Below are 17,872 nucleotides of genomic sequence, written 5' to 3'. Positions count from 1 at the left end.
CACAAAATAATGAAAAAGATTACAAAGGTAATTGGTTGTGAATGAGTAGTCTGCTCTATCCCTCTATCTATCTCATAAAATATTAAGGCACTGATTTTCAGTTGTCTTTCTTTTCACTCCACACTGCGCATTTCTGTCGCTAAGACAGTAACATTTTTTATAGGCACCCTTTTCACCTTGTCCAATTTCTATGTTTTGGTAGACACAAATGCTTTTTCATTCGTATTTTTTAATCATTAGGTCGACTTTTTTAATTAATCTCCCAACACTTAATCATTTGCAGATTCTTGCTTGTTGTTGCTGATCAGATAATTTGGCAAAGATGTGTTCAAAGATGAGAAAAGAATGAATCTGACATGGAAAGTTGGGATTTATGAGATGGCAACCTTTTCCTTTATTTCCTTCCAAGTCAGCAGCTGCAGAAACCGAAAGGGGAAGAAGTGGGCAAAAGAATCCACAGAGGTAAAGTCATGACCAATAATAAGTCTGCTTTTTCTTTCCAACCAAGTGTATCAAGATTCGATTTCTTGATTCCCACATTCGTATATGGATCCAAGCGATCAATAGATGCCCTTTGAGCTTAGCTCGCGTCGAATTTGGAAGCTACTCAACCTTTTTCATTTCTTTTTTATTTTCTCATTTTAAAAAAAAAGAGATATGAATTGGTGTTGCTTGTGGACTACACATTGAAAAAATTGGATCTTGGTAGGCATTCCATTACTTTAAGCATAAGCGTGGGTGTCATTCTTTGTATTGATAATGTATTTTATTTTATGGCGGTTGAGTATTTCTTGAGCTTTCGCATCGCGCATGAGAATCTGCTTTTTGTGAATGGGTACGCATAGGCTACCTTATAACCCTTCTATTCTTTACTTTTTACTCATTTTATACTCCCTCCGTCCCGCACTACTCGCACATTTCCTTTTGGGCACGGAGATTAAGGAATGAGTGATAGACAAAGTCAACAATTACGGCTGTAGGTATAAATTGTTACTAAAAATGGAAAGAATGCAAATAACTTGGGACACCCAGAAAGGAAATAAGTGCAAGTAGTGCGGGACGGAGGGAGTATAATACTAGCATGTATATGAGTTTTATGAATGTGAACGCTATTTCCACTACCAACTTACTAGTACAACTTTTCATTTTCTTTTTCTTTGGGTGAGATGGAGGGTAAGTGAAATTTACAAGAAAAATAATGAAACAATTTGTTGACACCATAATACTGCTAGTATTATGTACTACTAATATAGTACTATGTGTTAGTAAGAGTGTCAGCCGCTGCGCACTCGGCGGGGACGGGGCTGAGGGAGAAGGGGGGCGCTGACCGCGGCGCCTTATTGCACGGCGCCCGAAAACGTTTTTTTTTTGCCGCCGGCGGTGGGAGAATGGCGTGTCCGCTAGTGGACACTCTAATAGCCAATTGTGAAGTAGCCCGCCCTCGAGAAGAAATTACATAGGCGGCCTAGTCCTTGTTCATTAATACTCCCTCCGTCCCAAGATATTTGACTCGCTTCTTTTTCGTACTCGTTTTGAAAAAATAATATAAAATAGTTAGAGTGGAGAGAGAGTAAAGTAAGAGAGAGAATTATGTAGAGAAGAGTCTTCTCTACATAATTCTTTCTCTTATTTTACTTTTTCTCCACTTCAACTATTTTATACTATTATTTTTCTAAAACGAATGCGAAAAAGAAGCGAGTCAAATATCTTGGGACGGGGGAGTATATAGTAGTAGTACATGTCAAATAGTAATTTATTGGACATTTATGTCCAAGTGGATATAAGTTTCATACAAGTATTTGAATAACTACTTATCTTTTAATTGGTCAAACGGTTCTATTAAATGTTATTGAAAAATTACGATTGAGCAAATTTTATCTGAAATGTTCATTTATAAAGATATTACATTCAAATAAAATATGGTATTCACATTATTATGGTTGTGTGATCCGAATCACTTTTAAAATTATGAGCCACGTAATGAATACTCCATTAATATAACCAAGAAAATGTTAGAAACATGCATGTGTACAGTGTACGTGTACGTATAATTACTCTAATTCATTATACAAGGAATTTAATTAAACAAGTATATTAGGTATTGGCAGTTGGCATATTCCAGCTAATTTGGCATTGGTGTTGGCGGCAAACAATGTTGCATAGCAATACCTTGCCAAATTCAACAATATCGCAAACATCAAAGCTTGTGATTTTGTCGTTTCTTCACATTTATTTTAAAACTCCTGAAAACGTTGAACTGAAAATTCTAATTATTTCTTACTTTTGTCTTGTTTATAATTGGGGTGTTTTACATAAATTGTGTAGTTACATGAAAACCTTCTACGAATATCATGATACATAACGTTGTATACACACATTTAATGCGACATTACTAAAGAAACAAAAGGAAAACGAGAGCATAGTGGACAAATCCAATCTACTAGCATAGTTAATTAAAGTCACTATTCTACATCTTTTCTGGCCATTAAAATAAAGTAGAAAAAAAGATTTATTTTTCTTTTCCTTATTTTTTCTCAAAAGATAAGAAAAAGTTAATTTGACCAAAACAAAATGACTTAGATTCATTTGATAAATCAGAGTATATTAATTGCTCCCATGTCAAGAAATTCGGGTATTTTTGTTAGGGGCCTGAAACTTATTTTTATTTATTTTATTTGTATACATTTCAATATTATTATTATTATTATTATTATATACTAGTATAATATATGAATTTTGACTCCATAGCATACGTGTTAAATGAATAAAAAAAATACAAAATGATTCAACGCAGAATAATGATAATAGTAAACATCATTCTTTACACAATATACTAAAAATATAATTAAAATTACACCATCTAAAGGTTTTTCTTGTCATACATAAATAGTACGAAATCCACCTAAGCAAAATAAAACAGTTAAAAAAGAGTGAATCCATTTAGACCAACCATATGCTTGTGTGTCGAGTTTTCATTTTTTAGGAACGTACTGCATATTTAATTTCGTATTTTCATTGTACTTATTCAGTGTTGTGTTCAATCACAACTGTTAATGATGGATCCGCGAATTTCTGATGTTAGTAAATGCTGGTAGAGAATGAAAACTACGACACAAAGAATTTACGTGGTTCGATTTACTGAAGTAAATCTACGTCCACGGGAAGAAGGGAGGGCAAGATTGTATTGCTTGATCTGGGATTACAGCTTACAACACAGACTTGCTATATGGTATTTTATCTCTAGAGAGCTTAACCCTTTTCTATCTGATCTAAGTTCTATTTATACATTGAACTAAGGTCGTGGTTTGCAGCCCCACTAACAAGATCGTGGGTGAGCAATAACTGCTCAATAACTGCTTTGTACCACTAAATAGATCGTGGGTATAGCGGAGGTCGTGGAGGCCTTTCATGAGTCCACTAACTCCTAGTTCGGTCGAATGCTGAGACCGAACTGCTGGACTTGACCGATCAGCTCTTGCCGATCTGAGAGGAGAGCTTGACTGGTCGGCTTTTACCGAGCTGTAGGCTGAGTCCGAACTCTTTGGTCGTGCCGAACTCTTTGGTGCCGAACAGATACTCTTTCTTGGGCTCTGGGCTGATGGGCCGTCGCTGTTATTGGGCTTGCCATTAGGGTTTAGTTCGTACCCCATCACTACCCCCCCCGAAAAGCGAAGTGAATCACTTAGGCGAGGTGAGTCACTTCGGCATTCTGGATAATGGTAAGGGGGAGGCTGACGTCAGGGGACGTGCCTTGCGCGTGCCTGCATTAAATGCGACAGTAAAATCCGGCCGTTGAATCCTGAAAAGGTGGGATTCGAAACGGCGCAACGATCTCGAAATCTTTCCCGAATCTGATAAATATGCTCTTTCTTCCTCATTTGAACACTTTTGCTGTTGCGTCTTCTATACTCTCTCTTTCTCGAGAAATTTTCTTCCGCTTTCAATAGCTTCTTCAGACTTTCTTCACCTTCAAAAAGTAAGAAAAATGGCTTCTATTTCTTCTTCGGAGTCGGGTAGCGGTAGGAAAGGGGGTAAGGGGTCTTCTAGCCGGAAAGAGTCCGGGGAGAAGACCGTAGAGTATTTCCATAGTATTTTGAGTAAGGATACTGTGATATCCCTACCCGAAAAATACTTTTTTCCTGGGGGGAAAGCGGTGGTACCTGACGGTGATCATAGGGCTGACTCCCCGCCGGAGGGGTACGCCACCGTGTACGAGGCCTGCTTAGAATGCGGGCTTCGTTTCCCCCTCCCTTCTGCCTTTATAGATTTACTAGATTTTTTTCAGCTTCCTTTAGGCCAAGTGACTCCGAACTCTTGGAGGCACTTGTCGGCCTTCGCTGCCGAACTCCGTAGGTTAGGAAGGGATTTGTCTTTGAAGGCGATCCTTAAATTCTTTCAATTTAAGAGGAAGGGGTCTTGGTTTTACTTGATCCCTTTACAGCCCTTTAGGGCCTTTTGTAAAACGAAGTGGCCGAAGTGGCAAAATCGCTTCTTCTACTATGATAGGACCGCGGCTCCTAGTTTTCCCTGGAGAGGGCCGGAGTCCGTTATCCGTCATCCTCGGCCTGAACCGTTGGACGAGCTCGATGGCGAGCTCAACAAGATTCCCATAGTTAGGAAACAATACACGGAGTCTGAGCTCGTCAAGGGCGACGTCGTGTTCGACATCTCGTCTTCGGACGAAGAGGCCGAGGGTGAGGATTTCTCTTTATCTTTATGCTCTACTGCTTTAACGAAGAAAATCTGACTTTGCTTTCTTGCTTTTTGGCAGTGTACATGCTGAGTAAGGCTAGCCGCAAATCTTCGGAGTCCAAGGAGCCGGAGAGGCCGAAAACCACCAGCTCGGCGTCTGATGCCGAGAGGACTCCGAAAAGGCAAAAAACCTCTTCGGATCCGAAGAAGCCGGAGTCGACTTCGGCAAAGGGGAAGGGGAGGGCCCAGAAGCCCCCGAGAGCGCCAGAGAAAGATGTGGTCTTGGCGCCTCCTTCGGAACATATCTGTGAGCCGTTTTTATGGCCCACGGACTTCGCCGAGGTGAATTCTCTTCTTGATTTTCTGGCCTTGCTTTTTTCATGTATTTTTTGTGGCCCCCTTGTTGACTTTTTTCTTTATTCATTTTCAGAGGAACGATATGCTCTCCAAGCTCGTCGCCGTCGAACTCTCCAAAGCGTCCAATGACTATGCTGAGATGCAGAGGAAGTTGGCGGCTGCTTGTCATCGGGCCGAACAGGCTGAGGCTAACTTTGAGAAGGCCAGAGCTGCTAGGATTTCGGCCCAGGATGAAGCTCAGTTTGCCAAAAACCAGCTCGTCATCCAGCGGGAGCAGACGAAACGGAGGGATGCTGCTGCCGTGGTTGCCCAAGGGGAGGCTCTCCGTGTTTACACGGAGAAACTCTTTTTGAGCAGCCAGTTCTCGGCCTTTGTCGGTAGTCTGGTAAGGCTAATTGCCGATAAGGGCGAGCAGGGGGCCGACGTCGTGCTGCCTCTGTACAGCCGAGAGATAGCAGCTCGGCTTCAGAATCTGCCGCTCCTTGAGGAGCTCGCTTCCTCCTCGGTCCTGCTTTCTGCAGACCGAGTCCGGAGTTGTCGAGCTGATCGGGACGAGAACCTGGAGGCTATCTTTGCCTCCGTGGGACCCGTTTCACCCGCTTCGACTTACAACGGAGAGGGTGAGGCCGAGCCGCTGGAGCTGGAGGCCGAAGTCGAGCGGGCCGGGCATCCGGAGAAGGAAGCCGATCAGGAGGCGGAGGCGAGGCCGGCAGGAGGCGAGGCCGAGGCTGAGGTAGCTCAGGAGAAAGAAGCTGAACCAGACCAAGGAGCCGGAGACGAAGCTGGCGGAGTATGATTTCGTCTCCCTTCTCTTAGTCTAGTTTCTTCTTTGTAAAATGGCCTTGAAGCCCTCCTAGTGTAAAAAATTTTCCTTGTGAATGAAAAATTCTCTACACTTGTCTTCGTACAGCTTTTCGTACTCGCCTTTATTCCTGTTGTATTTTACTATCTGCTCGGTACAGCTGCCGAACTAATATAGCTGCTTTGTACTCAAGGAGATGGAGATACTTCACTGGAAACGGCTGTACTCTTCGGCTTTAGACGAAGCTGAGAAAAGAGCTATAGCCGATCAGACGAAGAATGACGAGCTTCTGGCTCGTTTAGTGAAGCTGGAGGCCGATAATAAGGACTTAGAGTCCGATAAGAAGGATCTGGAGGCCGAGCTGAATACGACCATTGCTGAGAGGACTGCGTACGAGGATTACATCCGTGTGCGCGGGGGATTGACCCTATCAGATGTTCAGAGTCGAGTTGACGAACTGTGGGAGGAATATCATGTACTCCGGAGGAACAATGCGCTGGAGAGCTCGGCTTGCCAACAAGTTGTGAAATCATTACGGCGCTGGGCTTCTCGGTACGACATCATTCTTTCCCGGCGTCCCGCAATCAAGAGATTCCTTAGGCATTTCCCGCCAACAGATGCTCGCACTCCAGATCAAGCCTCTGGTTCCCTTGTTCAAAATCCTACTCCAAGTCAACAACGAACTCCGGATCAGCCGGAAACGTCAAGACGAGAACGGGCTCAGGAGCAACCGGAATCGTCAAGACAGGGACGGACTGAAATTCGCCGAGGAGTTGTGACTATGAGCGAGCAAGATCAGCAGATGCTTATTGCAGAGACTCTTCATCGCCGAGGTGTTAGGACTTCTCGGGCTCGGGGAAGAGGCGTTGGGTCGAGGATAGCATCTCGTCGACCTGCTTATTCTTCATCTGCTCGGAACAACCGAACTCGGCTTCCAGAGGATTTTGCAGATAGGTGGCTTAACTTCAGCAACCCTGGACAGTAGAATAGTCCTTTGTAATAGCGTAACGCCATTTTGTAGGGTAGCGGAGTTGTATGCCGAACAAGATTTGAAAAACGAAATTTTGTTTTCGCTTCTAACACTGTATTTACAGCTTAGCGAAAAAATTTCATCGTACTTGTTCTCGGTCTTATGAAGTAAACTTCTTTGACCGGACTTGGTCCTTGGTCTTATGAAGTAAACATCTTTGACCGGACTCGTCTTTGGTCTGATGAAATAAACATCTTTGACCGGACTCGTCTTTGGTCTGATGAAATAAACATCTTTGACCGGACTCGTCTTTGGTCTGATGAAATAAACATCTTTGACCGGACTCGTCTTTAGTCTGATGAAATAAACATCTTTGACCGGACTCGTCTTTGGTCTGATGAAATAAACATCTTTGACCGGACTCGTCTTTGTGTTCTAATTTGGCGATTTTTGTCGCCGGGATCGAACTTTCCCTTGTCCTAATTCGGCGAGTTTTATCGCGTGGATCGGACTTTCCCAGTTAACCGAAGTGGTCTTATGCAGTAAACCTCTTTGACTAGACATGGTCGTCATCGGTCTTATGAGGTAAACTTCTTTGACCGAACTTGGTCGTCCTAATTCGGCGAGGTTTATCGCGTGGATCGGACTTTCCCTTATTGCAGTTCGTTTCAGACGAAGTGCTTATTTCGTAAGCCGAATTGTGGTCTTGTATCTTCCTGAGAAGCTTGGACTCACAATCGTTGGCTTATTGCAGTTCGTTTCAGACGAAGTGCTTGTTAAGCTGAATTGCGGTCTTGTATCCTCCTTGGAAGCTTGGACTCACAATCGTTGGCTTATTGCAGTTCGTTTCAGACGGACTGCTTGTTAAGCTGAATTGTGGTCTTATATCCTCCTTAGAAGCTTGGACTCACAATAGTCTTTAATAATCGATCTAAAAAGGGGATCAGTCTTTAAAGAACGATATACCTTGGTACCATTTGTAAGAGACGACAAGCACATAGAGACAAAACACATAGAGAAAAAAAAGAAAAAGACGAAAGAAAAAACTTTAAACTTTTTATAAAACGACAAGCAAAAGGTACAAGTAAAAACAAACAAATAAAAACATGTACCCCTATGACCGAACTAGACACAAGACAGACTGACCGGACTTTGTCTCTTACAAGTGGAACTTCTTGAGGTTGGAGACGTGCCATGTTCGGGGTACTTGTTCTCCTGACATGTGAGTCAATTTATAAGACCCTTTGCCGAGGACTTCTGACACCCGATACGGACCCTCCCATGTGGGTTCGAGTTTGCCCAGCTTTTCTGCTCGGCTTACTTCGTTGTTTCTCAAGACGAGATCTCCCACTTGAAATTGAAGCTTTTTCACCCTTTGGTTATAATACCGGGCTACTTGCTCCTTATACTTGGCTGCTTTTATGCACGCCAATTCTCTTCTTTCTTCGGCGAGATCTAGTTCTGCTCTCAGTCCGTCGTCATTCATTTCTGAGGAGAAATTTAGAGTTCGGGGGCTGGGTACGCCGATCTCCACCGGAATTACGGCTTCAGTGCCGTACACCAGACTGTACGGAGTTTCACCGTTGGAGGTTTTGGGCGTAGTTCGGTAGGACCATAGGACTTGAGGGAGATTTTCTACCCATTGTCCTTTGGCTTGTTCTAACCGAGCTTTTAACCCTTTCACCAGAATCCGGTTCGTTACTTCCGTTTGTCCGTTTGCTTGGGGATGGGAGACCGAAGTGAACCGCTGTTGAATGTTCAGCTCTTGGCACCAATTCTTGAACGTCTTGTCGGTGAACTGAGTCCCATTATCCGAGATGAGGATGTGGGGTATGCCAAATCGGCACACTATGTTCTTCCAGACGAAGTCCAATGCCTTTGAGCTCGTTATCGTAGCTAATGGTTCAGCCTCCACCCACTTCGTGAAGTAGTCCACGGCAACAATAAGGAATTTCATTTGCCGAGGAGCTTGAGGAAGTGGTCCCACTATGTCTATGCCCCATTGCATGAAAGGCCAAGGGCTTTGCATAGTGTATAGATCGGTCTGCGGCATCCTTGGGACATTTGCATGAATTTGGCACTTCGTACACTTCTTGACGAGCTGCACTGCCTCTTGTACCATGGTTGGCCAATAATATCCCCATCTCAGAACTTTTTTAGCTAAAGCTCTGGCTCCGATGTGGCTACCGCACGATCCTTCATGGACTTCTCTGAGGATGTAGTCCGTCTCTTCTGGTCCTACACACCGCAATAACGGCTGGAGGTAAGACTTTCTAAAGAGGACTCCTTCATGAAGTTCGTACCGAAGTGCTCGGCACGTGATCTTCCGAGCTTCTCTCTTATCCTCGGGCAATTGTCCTTGATCCAGATACTGCAAGATCGGCGTCATCCAGTTCGGCGAGCTGGATACTGAATGTACCTCGGCTTCATCAATGCTTCGATGCATTAATTCTTCCGCCTTTGAGCTCGGATCTGAGGCCAACTTACTTAAGGTATCTGCTCGGCTATTTTCCGCTCTGGGAATGCGGATTATCCGAAAATAGGAGAAACTTCTGCTGATGCTTTGCGCTTTGTCCAAATACTTCTTCATTCTCTCGTCACGAGCTTCACTTGTACCCAACATGTGATTTACTATGACTTGTGAATCACAATGGACTTTGAGAGATTTGACGAGCAGACTTTGCGCTAGCTGGAGTCCGGCCAGGAGGGCTTCGTACTCGGCTTCATTATTAGTAGTGGGGAATAGGAACCGAAGTGAGTAGGTTACCTCGTGTCCGTCGGGAGCGACAAGTAGAATACCAGCTCCACTTCCCATCTTGTTTGAAGCTCCATCTACGAATCCGCTCCAGCAGTCCGGCGGCTCTACTTCGGATTCCAAGGGCTGTGCTAGTTCGGCATTGGCAGAATTCTTCTGTTCGGCAATAACAGGAATTGCTTGATCGAACTTTGCTTCCGCAAGAAAATCTGCCAAGGCTTGTCCCTTGATGGCTTTCCGAGGTAGATATTCAATTGTGTGCTCTCCCAACTCTATAGCCCACTTGGCGATTCTGCCTGATGCTTCTGGTTTGGTCAACACTTGCCGAAGTGGCAGATCAGTTAAGACGCATACCTTGTGAGCATAGAAGTATGGCCGCAGTCTCCTTGCTGCATTTACTAATGCCAGAGCAATCTTTTCCAGTGGTTGATACCTGGTTTCTGGACCTCTTAATGCTCGGCTTGTAAAATAGATGGGAAGCTGCTTTAGGCCTTCTTCTCGTACAAGCACCGCGCTGATGGTTTGATCCGATGCCGCTAAGTATAAGAATATTACTTCGGCTTCGGTTGGAGCAGAGAGAATAGGAAGCTCGGCTAGATAACTTTTGAGCTCGTCAAAGGCCTTTTTCTGCTCGGCTCCCCACTCGAACTTTGGTGCCTTTTTCAACACCTTGAAGAACGGCAGTTGCTTTTCGGCTGCTTGGGAAAGGAATCGATTCAGTGCGGCTAGACATCCGGTTAGCCTTTGCACGTCATGTATGGACTTCGGCATTGCCATGTTCTGAACGACTTGAACTTTTGAGGGGTTTGCCTTGAGTCCGTCCTTTGAAACCCAACAACCCAGAAACTTTCCCGAATCTACCAAAAAGGTACACTTTTGGGGATTAAGTTTGAGGTTGGCTTTCCTGAGCACGTTGAGAGTGGACTTGAGGTTGTGCTCGTACTCCGAAGTGCTTTTGCTTTTGACGACTATATCGTCAACATACACTTCGACCTCCTTTCCAATCAGGTGCCGAAAAAGCTTGTCTACCATCCTTTGATAAGTGGCTCCGGCATTCTTTAAACCGAATGGCATCTTTTTATAAGCGAAAATGCCGAAATCAGTAATGAAGGCCGTTTTTGAAGCGTCAATCTCATCCATTAAAACTTGATGGTATCCTTTGTACAGATCAAGAAAACAAAAAATTTCAAAGCCTATCAAAGCTTCTACTTTTTTATCTATGTTCGGAAGGGGATAGCAATCTTTGGGACAGTGCTTATTTAGATCGGTGAAATCTATGCACATCCGCCATCCTCCTTCCTTTTTCTTGATCATGACAGGATTGGCCACCCACGAAGGATACTTCACTTCGAATAACACATCCGCCTTCAATAATTGACGGACTTCGTCATGGATGACTTGACTTCGTTCTGCCGCAAAGAGTCTTTGCTTCTGTTTTATCGGCCGGACTGAAGGATCAATATTTAACCGATGAGTGATTACCTCGGGGGCACTCCGGTCATGTCCAACGGAGACCATGCAAAGACGTCTTTATACTCCTTGAGGAGCTGGATGGTTTTTTCCCGAAGTAGGGGCGTTCCCGCGAAGCCGATCTTGACCGTTCTGGATGGATCGTCTTCGTACAGCTGAACTGTCATCGAGTTCGGCTCCGGTATGACTTCGGTCATCGCCTCTGACTCCGGCTGCTGTGATTGCTATGCTTGGTGGTGCCGATCTGACTGCTCGGCACTTCTAAGCGCAATTTGCAGACATTCCTTTGCTCTCTTTTGGTCACCTCGGATGACCGCTATCCCTCCTTTAGTAGGGATCTTGATGGTGAGGTGATAGGTGGAGCAAACGGCCCGAACTGTGTTGAGCCAGTCTCTTCCCAGGATGACGTTGTACGGGGACCGAGCTTTCACCACGAAAAACTCAATCATCGTACTGGAGCTAGTAGGCGCTTTCCCCACCGTGATCGGAAGGCTGATAATACCTTCAGGGCGGGTGTCCTCCTGGGTGAAGCTCTTCAGGGGAAGCGGAGCCGGACTGAGCCGAGCTGGGTCCACTTCTAGTTTGTCGAAGCACTCTTTAAAAAGAATGCTAACCGACGCTCATGTATCCACAAACACCCTGTGGATCAGTTTGTTTGCCACTCCGGCTTGGATGACAATGGCGTCTTGGTGAGGAGAGATGGCCGGGACGGGATCAGCAGCCGAGAACGTAATCACTTCGTCCTGCTTCAGCCTTTTATGCGTTGGCTCCTCTCGATTGGAGCCTCTGCGTTCTGACTTTAGGGACGACTTGGTCTTCCCGGCAGGGAGCGCGTCAATAGTCTGGATTACTCCATCATATTGCGGCTCGTCATCGTCTTCGGGATCCGGCTGCCTTTTCGGATCCTGAGGAGCGCAGTTCGCACCACTCTGCTTTTTATTCTTCTTTGGCTGCTTGCTTCGGTATTTTTTCAATGTCCCTGCCTTCACAAGAACATCGATACCTGCAGCCAAGTTTCTGCACTCCTCAGTATCGTGACCGTGGTCTTGATGGTAGGAGCAGTAGCTATCCTGTGGTCGGCGCGCGGCTGATTTCGTCATCCGCTTTGGCTTTTCGAACAGGTCAGAGTGCAGTTCGAAAATTTCCGCTCTCGGCTTGTTCAGCGGTACGAACTGGGCGGGCGGCTTCTCGGGATTGAGACGAGGTCCCAATCTGTCTTGCACCGGAGCCCTTTGAATTCTTTCAAATGGAGTCCGGCGAGGATGCCCCTGATCGCTATGATCGGGCTTCCTTCTGTCTCCTCGGGTCGATGAGCTGTCTAACGACCGTTTGCGACGGTCTGCCTCATCGGCCCGGGAGTACTGGTCCGCAATGTCCCACATTTCCTGAGCTGTCTGCGGACCGCACTCAACGAGCTTCCTGTAGAGAGCTCCGGGCAGGATTCCATTTTGGAATGCCGAGATGACAAGCAGATCGTTGAGATCGTCTACTTGCAGGCATTCCTTGTGGAATCTTGTCATAAAGTCGCTGATTTTTTCATCGCGACCTTGACGAATGGAAAGCAGCTGAGCCGAAGTGATTCGGGCTTCCGCTTTCTGAAAGAACCTCCTGTGGAAGGCATCCATTAGATCTCGGTAAGATCTGATGCTGCCCTGGGGGAGGCTATCGAACCACCTTCTCGCGTTCCCGACGAGCAGCTCGGGAAACAGCTTGCACATGTGGACCTCGTTGAGACCCTGGTTCGCCATGTTATATTGATAGCGCCCCAAGAAATCGTGAGGGTCCACGAGCCCGTCGTAAGTCATCGACGGAGTTCGGTAGTTCTGTGGTAGGGGAGTTCGGGTGATGTCGTCCGAGAACGGAGTCTTCAGTGCTCCGTACACGGCGAATCCGATATCTCGTCGGTATGGAGGAGATTGAGTTCTCCTGTGATTCCGGTACCGAGGAGGAACAGGAATATGTCGGGGTTGAGGATTCTTCTTCCTGGAAGACACGGCACTACTGCGGTAGTGACTTTCTTGTGCGGAGGGGGGAGGAGAATCCGCCGTTTTCGTCTCCGGCTGCTTTTGGCTTTTTCGCAGGAAGGTTAAGAATTCCTCCTGCTTCGCCTCCAAAAACTGCTTGACAGCCTCATTCAAATCGGGCTGCTGGGAAGACTCAGTGGGACGATTTTTGGAGCGGCTTGTTCCTTCGCCATGAGAACTGGTGGTGGATTTATCCCTAGGCTGTTTTCCAGACCTGTGGGATGGATTGGCTTCCTCCTGGTTCTCACGGGCAGGAATACGGGTACTCTGCGATCTGGTATGCATTTTTTGGGTGGAAAAAATGGATCAAAAATTCGCTTTATCACAAATTTTGTTCTCTGTTTCCCACAGACGACGCCAGTGATGGATCCGCGAATTTCTGATGTTAGTAAATGCTGGTAGAGAATGAAAACTACGACACAAAGAATTTACGTGGTTCGATTTACTGAAGTAAATCTACGTCCACGGGAAGAAGGGAGGGCAAGATTGTATTGCTTGATCTGGGATTACAGCTTACAACACAGACTTGCTATATGGTATTTTATCTCTAGAGAGCTTAACCCTTTTCTATCTGATCTAAGTTCTATTTATACATTGAACTAAGGTCGTGGTTTGCAGCCCCACTAACAAGATCGTGGGTGAGCAATAACTGCTCAATAACTGCTTTGTACCACTAAATAGATCGTGGGTATAGCGGAGGTCGTGGAGGCCTTTCATGAGTCCACTAACTCCTAGTTCGGTCGAATGCTGAGACCGAACTGCTGGACTTGACCGATCAGCTCTTGCCGATCTGAGAGGAGAGCTTGACTGGTCGGCTTTTACCGAGCTGTAGGCTGAGTCCGAACTCTTTGGTCGTGCCGAACTCTTTGGTGCCGAACAGATACTCTTTCTTGGGCTCTGGGCTGATGGGCCGTCGCTGTTATTGGGCTTGCCATTAGGGTTTAGTTCGTACCCCATCAGTTAATAATGTAGAAGAGTCGGCGCCATCTCCATGACTTAAAAGCGCATGCCGAGTTGGGTTAATCCTTAATTGGTTGGCTAATCAACGACGCCGATTACAACAGCCACGTGTTCACAACTTTCCCCGCCGCCCACAGTCTCCATCCACCTCTCTCCTCCCGCCGCGTGTCACACACACACACACATAAAACTCCCCTCCCCACCTATAAATACCGCCTCCAACAAACCAAACCACAAATTTTGAAATTGAAAACCCCTCACCAATTTAATTCAATTCTCCAATGACGTGGACTAGAGGCCCCACCATCGGCCGAGGATCCACCGCGACGGTTTCCATCGCCGCCACCCCCGCCGGCGACATCTTCGCCGTGAAGTCCACCGATCTCGCTTCCTCCGCCTTGCTGAAGAAGGAGGAATCATTCATCTCACAACTCTCCTCTCCCTACGTCATCCGCTGCTTAGGCTCCGATGTCACAATCGACGATCACAAACCCATCTACAATCTGTTTCTAGAATATTCCAGCGGCGGTTCGCTTTCCGATCTGATCGGCAAGCGCGGAGGTGCCTTGGACGAGAAAACGATCCGATTTTACTCGAAGCAGCTCCTCACCGGATTGGATTATCTCCACCTGAGCGGATTGGTGCACTGCGACATCAAAGGCCAGAACGTCCTCGTCGCCGGCGCTGCGGTGAAGATCGCCGACTTCGGGTGCGCGAAATTGGCGGGATCCGGCGGGTGTTTCGCCGGAACGCCGGCGTACATGGCGCCGGAGGTCGCTCGCGGCGTGGAGCAGAGTTTTGCGGCGGATGTGTGGTCTGTCGGATGCACGGTGATCGAAATGGCCACCGGGCGCCACCCCTGGCCGGAGATGAAGGATCCGGCGGTGGCGATTTACCGGATCGCGTACTCTGACGACGTGCCGGAGCTGCCGGGGTGGTTATCCGGAGAGGCGAGGGATTTCGTGGGGAAGTGTTTGGTGAGGGACGCGAGGAGGCGGTGGACGGCGGCGGAGCTGCTGCAGCATCCGTTTTTGGATGCGGCGGAGGAGGAAGCGTCTCCGACGAGAGTTACGGATCAAGGATTTTGGGATGCGGTCGAGGCGTCGGAATGTTTGGAAATTGCGACGGAGACAGCGTCGTCGTCAGAAATGGATTCTCCGGTTGATAGGATCGGAGCGTTGATCGGCGGTGGCAATCCGAGTTTTGATGAGGATCGAGAGTGGGTGACGGTTAGGGCTAATGAAGTTGAAGATTTGATTGAGGAAGAAGAAATTTCATATTGTGATTTGGTGGTGATGGAGGATTATTCTAGGTTTGATTTTTGCAGTGGAGATTGTGATTTTGTAACATCTTCTTCATTTGCACAAAAACAGAGTGTAAATTATTTGTGTATTCAGATTATGTTAATGGAATTATTTCTTCATCAAGATCAAGTTTTCTTTTCACCTTATTATGTATATTCTTCATTTTTAGTACTCATGCTTCATAAGAAGTTAGTGTTTTTACTCCATTTAAGTATTTTTAATTGATTAAGTATACAATAGCTATTGAAATTGAATGAGACAAGCAAGAATAGAAACGCTTGAAAGGATGAGGCCGGTTTAAAGTTGACTTTTTAATGAAACGTTGGGGTGCCTTTTTGTAGCATGAAAGATGGTAGTTGTACAATTGTCTTTGAATTTTGTTACTTTAATTTATGAGTACTATTATTACATAAAGTCAACTCTGTTTGTTCAGATAATTAGGCATTTTGGTGTGAACATGAAAGACTTGTAGCATCAAAAAGGCAAATTCGAGGTCGCAAAATATCTCATCATTAAAGAGTCAACTATTATTTTATTAGAGAAATAGAAAGTTAGGTCAATAATGCAAGTTGAAGTGTGGAACTCAACTACGCTGCCCATCTTTAATTGTGCTGTGATGGATAATGGTCCTTTCAGAATTTGGATTTTAGTACTTTATTTAATAATAATAAAAAAAAGAATGATGCATGACAAATGCACTAGAATTCGTTTTTGTTCATGCTTTTTTGCATATCAAGATTAGGTACGAAACTATCTTAATCCCAAAGTAAAAGAAAAATTAAAGATATAGGTCCGAACATATCTTCAGTTTCAAATTTTTTTACTTTCTAACAGAATTTTGTTACCGAAAAAATACAACTTATATTAAATAAGACGTTTTTTTACAACCCATAGAAAATAGTGATTGTGGATGTGTGTGTGGGTTGTAATTTTTTAAATCAATAATTTATGTGAGTGCACGAGATAACAATTATTTGTGGAGCATTAAATAATTCATTCTAAAGCAAGTCTTTGTTCAGCATCATATTTCAAGACAAAATTACTAGACTATGTGTGTGTGAGAGTACTGGACCGTACTATTTTTCATTCATTGGAATGTTATAAATAAAAGATGGTCATATTTGCTAATATTAATTGCTCAAGAAAATAAAAGATTATACTCAGTTAAGTTGGTGGGCTCATGTCGATATATTAAATCCGAGACTTGAACTAGCTAGATCTAATTCGACAGATAATGCATGTCACTATTGTATCAAATCAGAAAATAAATTAATACTATAGTAAGAATATATGAATAATGAGATTACATGCATGAATTATTGAATGAATGATGAGTACCTTTAGCATCCGGTGATGATACGTATATACAATTACAGATATTCCAATAGAATACTATAGTATATAAAACAAAGTAGTAGTGGAGCATGAATCTGGAGGCTCTCTAAATTGTTAAAGAATATTGAAAGCACAAAACATTTGGAATTCCACTTGCTCCATTTCATTTATATACTTGGTTGACTCCTAAACACAACCACAATTGGTGCCCCAATTTTTTTTTTTTTCTTGTCATGTTACTTGCAACTTTATATAGTATATAGTTGGTAGTTGATTGATATAAGGTATAAAGTTGGTGAGTCGCCCCACTTTTGCTTGGGCACGCTTTGTCTCCATTTTCATTTCCATCTTATTTTCATAGACTTAATTATTTAGGTCAAACCTAACTCTCATGAACTGCCACGGACAATATTCAATCTTGTTTGCTCACTTGCATCTTATTGTCGATATTATTTTTTGCTTACATAGTTTTTACATTATGATAGTTGGGGATGAAGAGAATAGAGGATTCATCAAGTATATCCAAAGAGGCGCTAGACTACATGACAAGAAAATACATCAACTTCAATCCAATTTGGTTGACCATGTGTGGGCTCGATTCTGTGGTGGTTAGTGAGAAAAATTTACGGTTTATGTGTATTTTTGTTTCGAATTAAAATTAAAATCTTGTGTGTATTTTATGTGTTTTTTTCGTATTTAAAATAAATATTATGTTGTAGCAATTTTAATTTTATATTATCAGTTGTTTCAAATTGTTTACTTTTATTTTTAGCATAATTAAATTAAATAATTATACAATATTAATTTTAATTTTTTTTTAAATATGATTAATCAGATTTTATAGAGATATAAATGTAGATACTAAAAATAAGTTAAATAAATTATACATATATGGATAAGTTTCTGTTATTGGGTTCAAGTTACTTTTGAACTCGACTATGTTTGGAACTATTGATTTTGGTTATATTTACAAATAGGGGGTCCGCTTACCCTCACCCATAGGATGTTTTGATATAAAAAAAAAGGTAGCAGTATAGTAGAATATATCTAATTGAAATAAGAAATCCAAGTTTTGAACTTGGATGAAATTGCGAACCAGTCCACAAAATAATCAAAGTTTCGAAAAGTTTGTTGTTTGGCCTTATTGGGCTTCATTGTTTGGCCCGATATCCGCACAGACGGTCGCTCCGTCCGGGCTCACGC

General features: G+C 44.2%; 1 protein-coding gene across 1 annotated transcript; it reads left to right on the top strand.

Annotated features, from left to right (window-relative positions):
- Positions 1-14,282: 14,282 nt before the first annotated feature.
- LOC121803796 (mitogen-activated protein kinase kinase kinase 18-like) lies at positions 14,283-15,806 on the top strand. The gene is made up of 2 exons (XM_042203400.1): positions 14,283-15,484; positions 15,768-15,806. Exons 1-2 carry the CDS (start codon positions 14,312-14,314, stop codon positions 15,804-15,806), a joined length of 1,212 nt encoding a protein of 403 aa, XP_042059334.1. The 5' UTR covers positions 14,283-14,311.
- Positions 15,807-17,872: the final 2,066 nt, after the last annotated feature.

This window comes from Salvia splendens, chromosome 5 (genome assembly GCF_004379255.2).
Source record: "Salvia splendens isolate huo1 chromosome 5, SspV2, whole genome shotgun sequence".
Taxonomy (NCBI): domain Eukaryota; kingdom Viridiplantae; phylum Streptophyta; class Magnoliopsida; order Lamiales; family Lamiaceae; genus Salvia; species Salvia splendens.
This window is presented reverse-complemented; position numbering and strand designations above follow the sequence as displayed.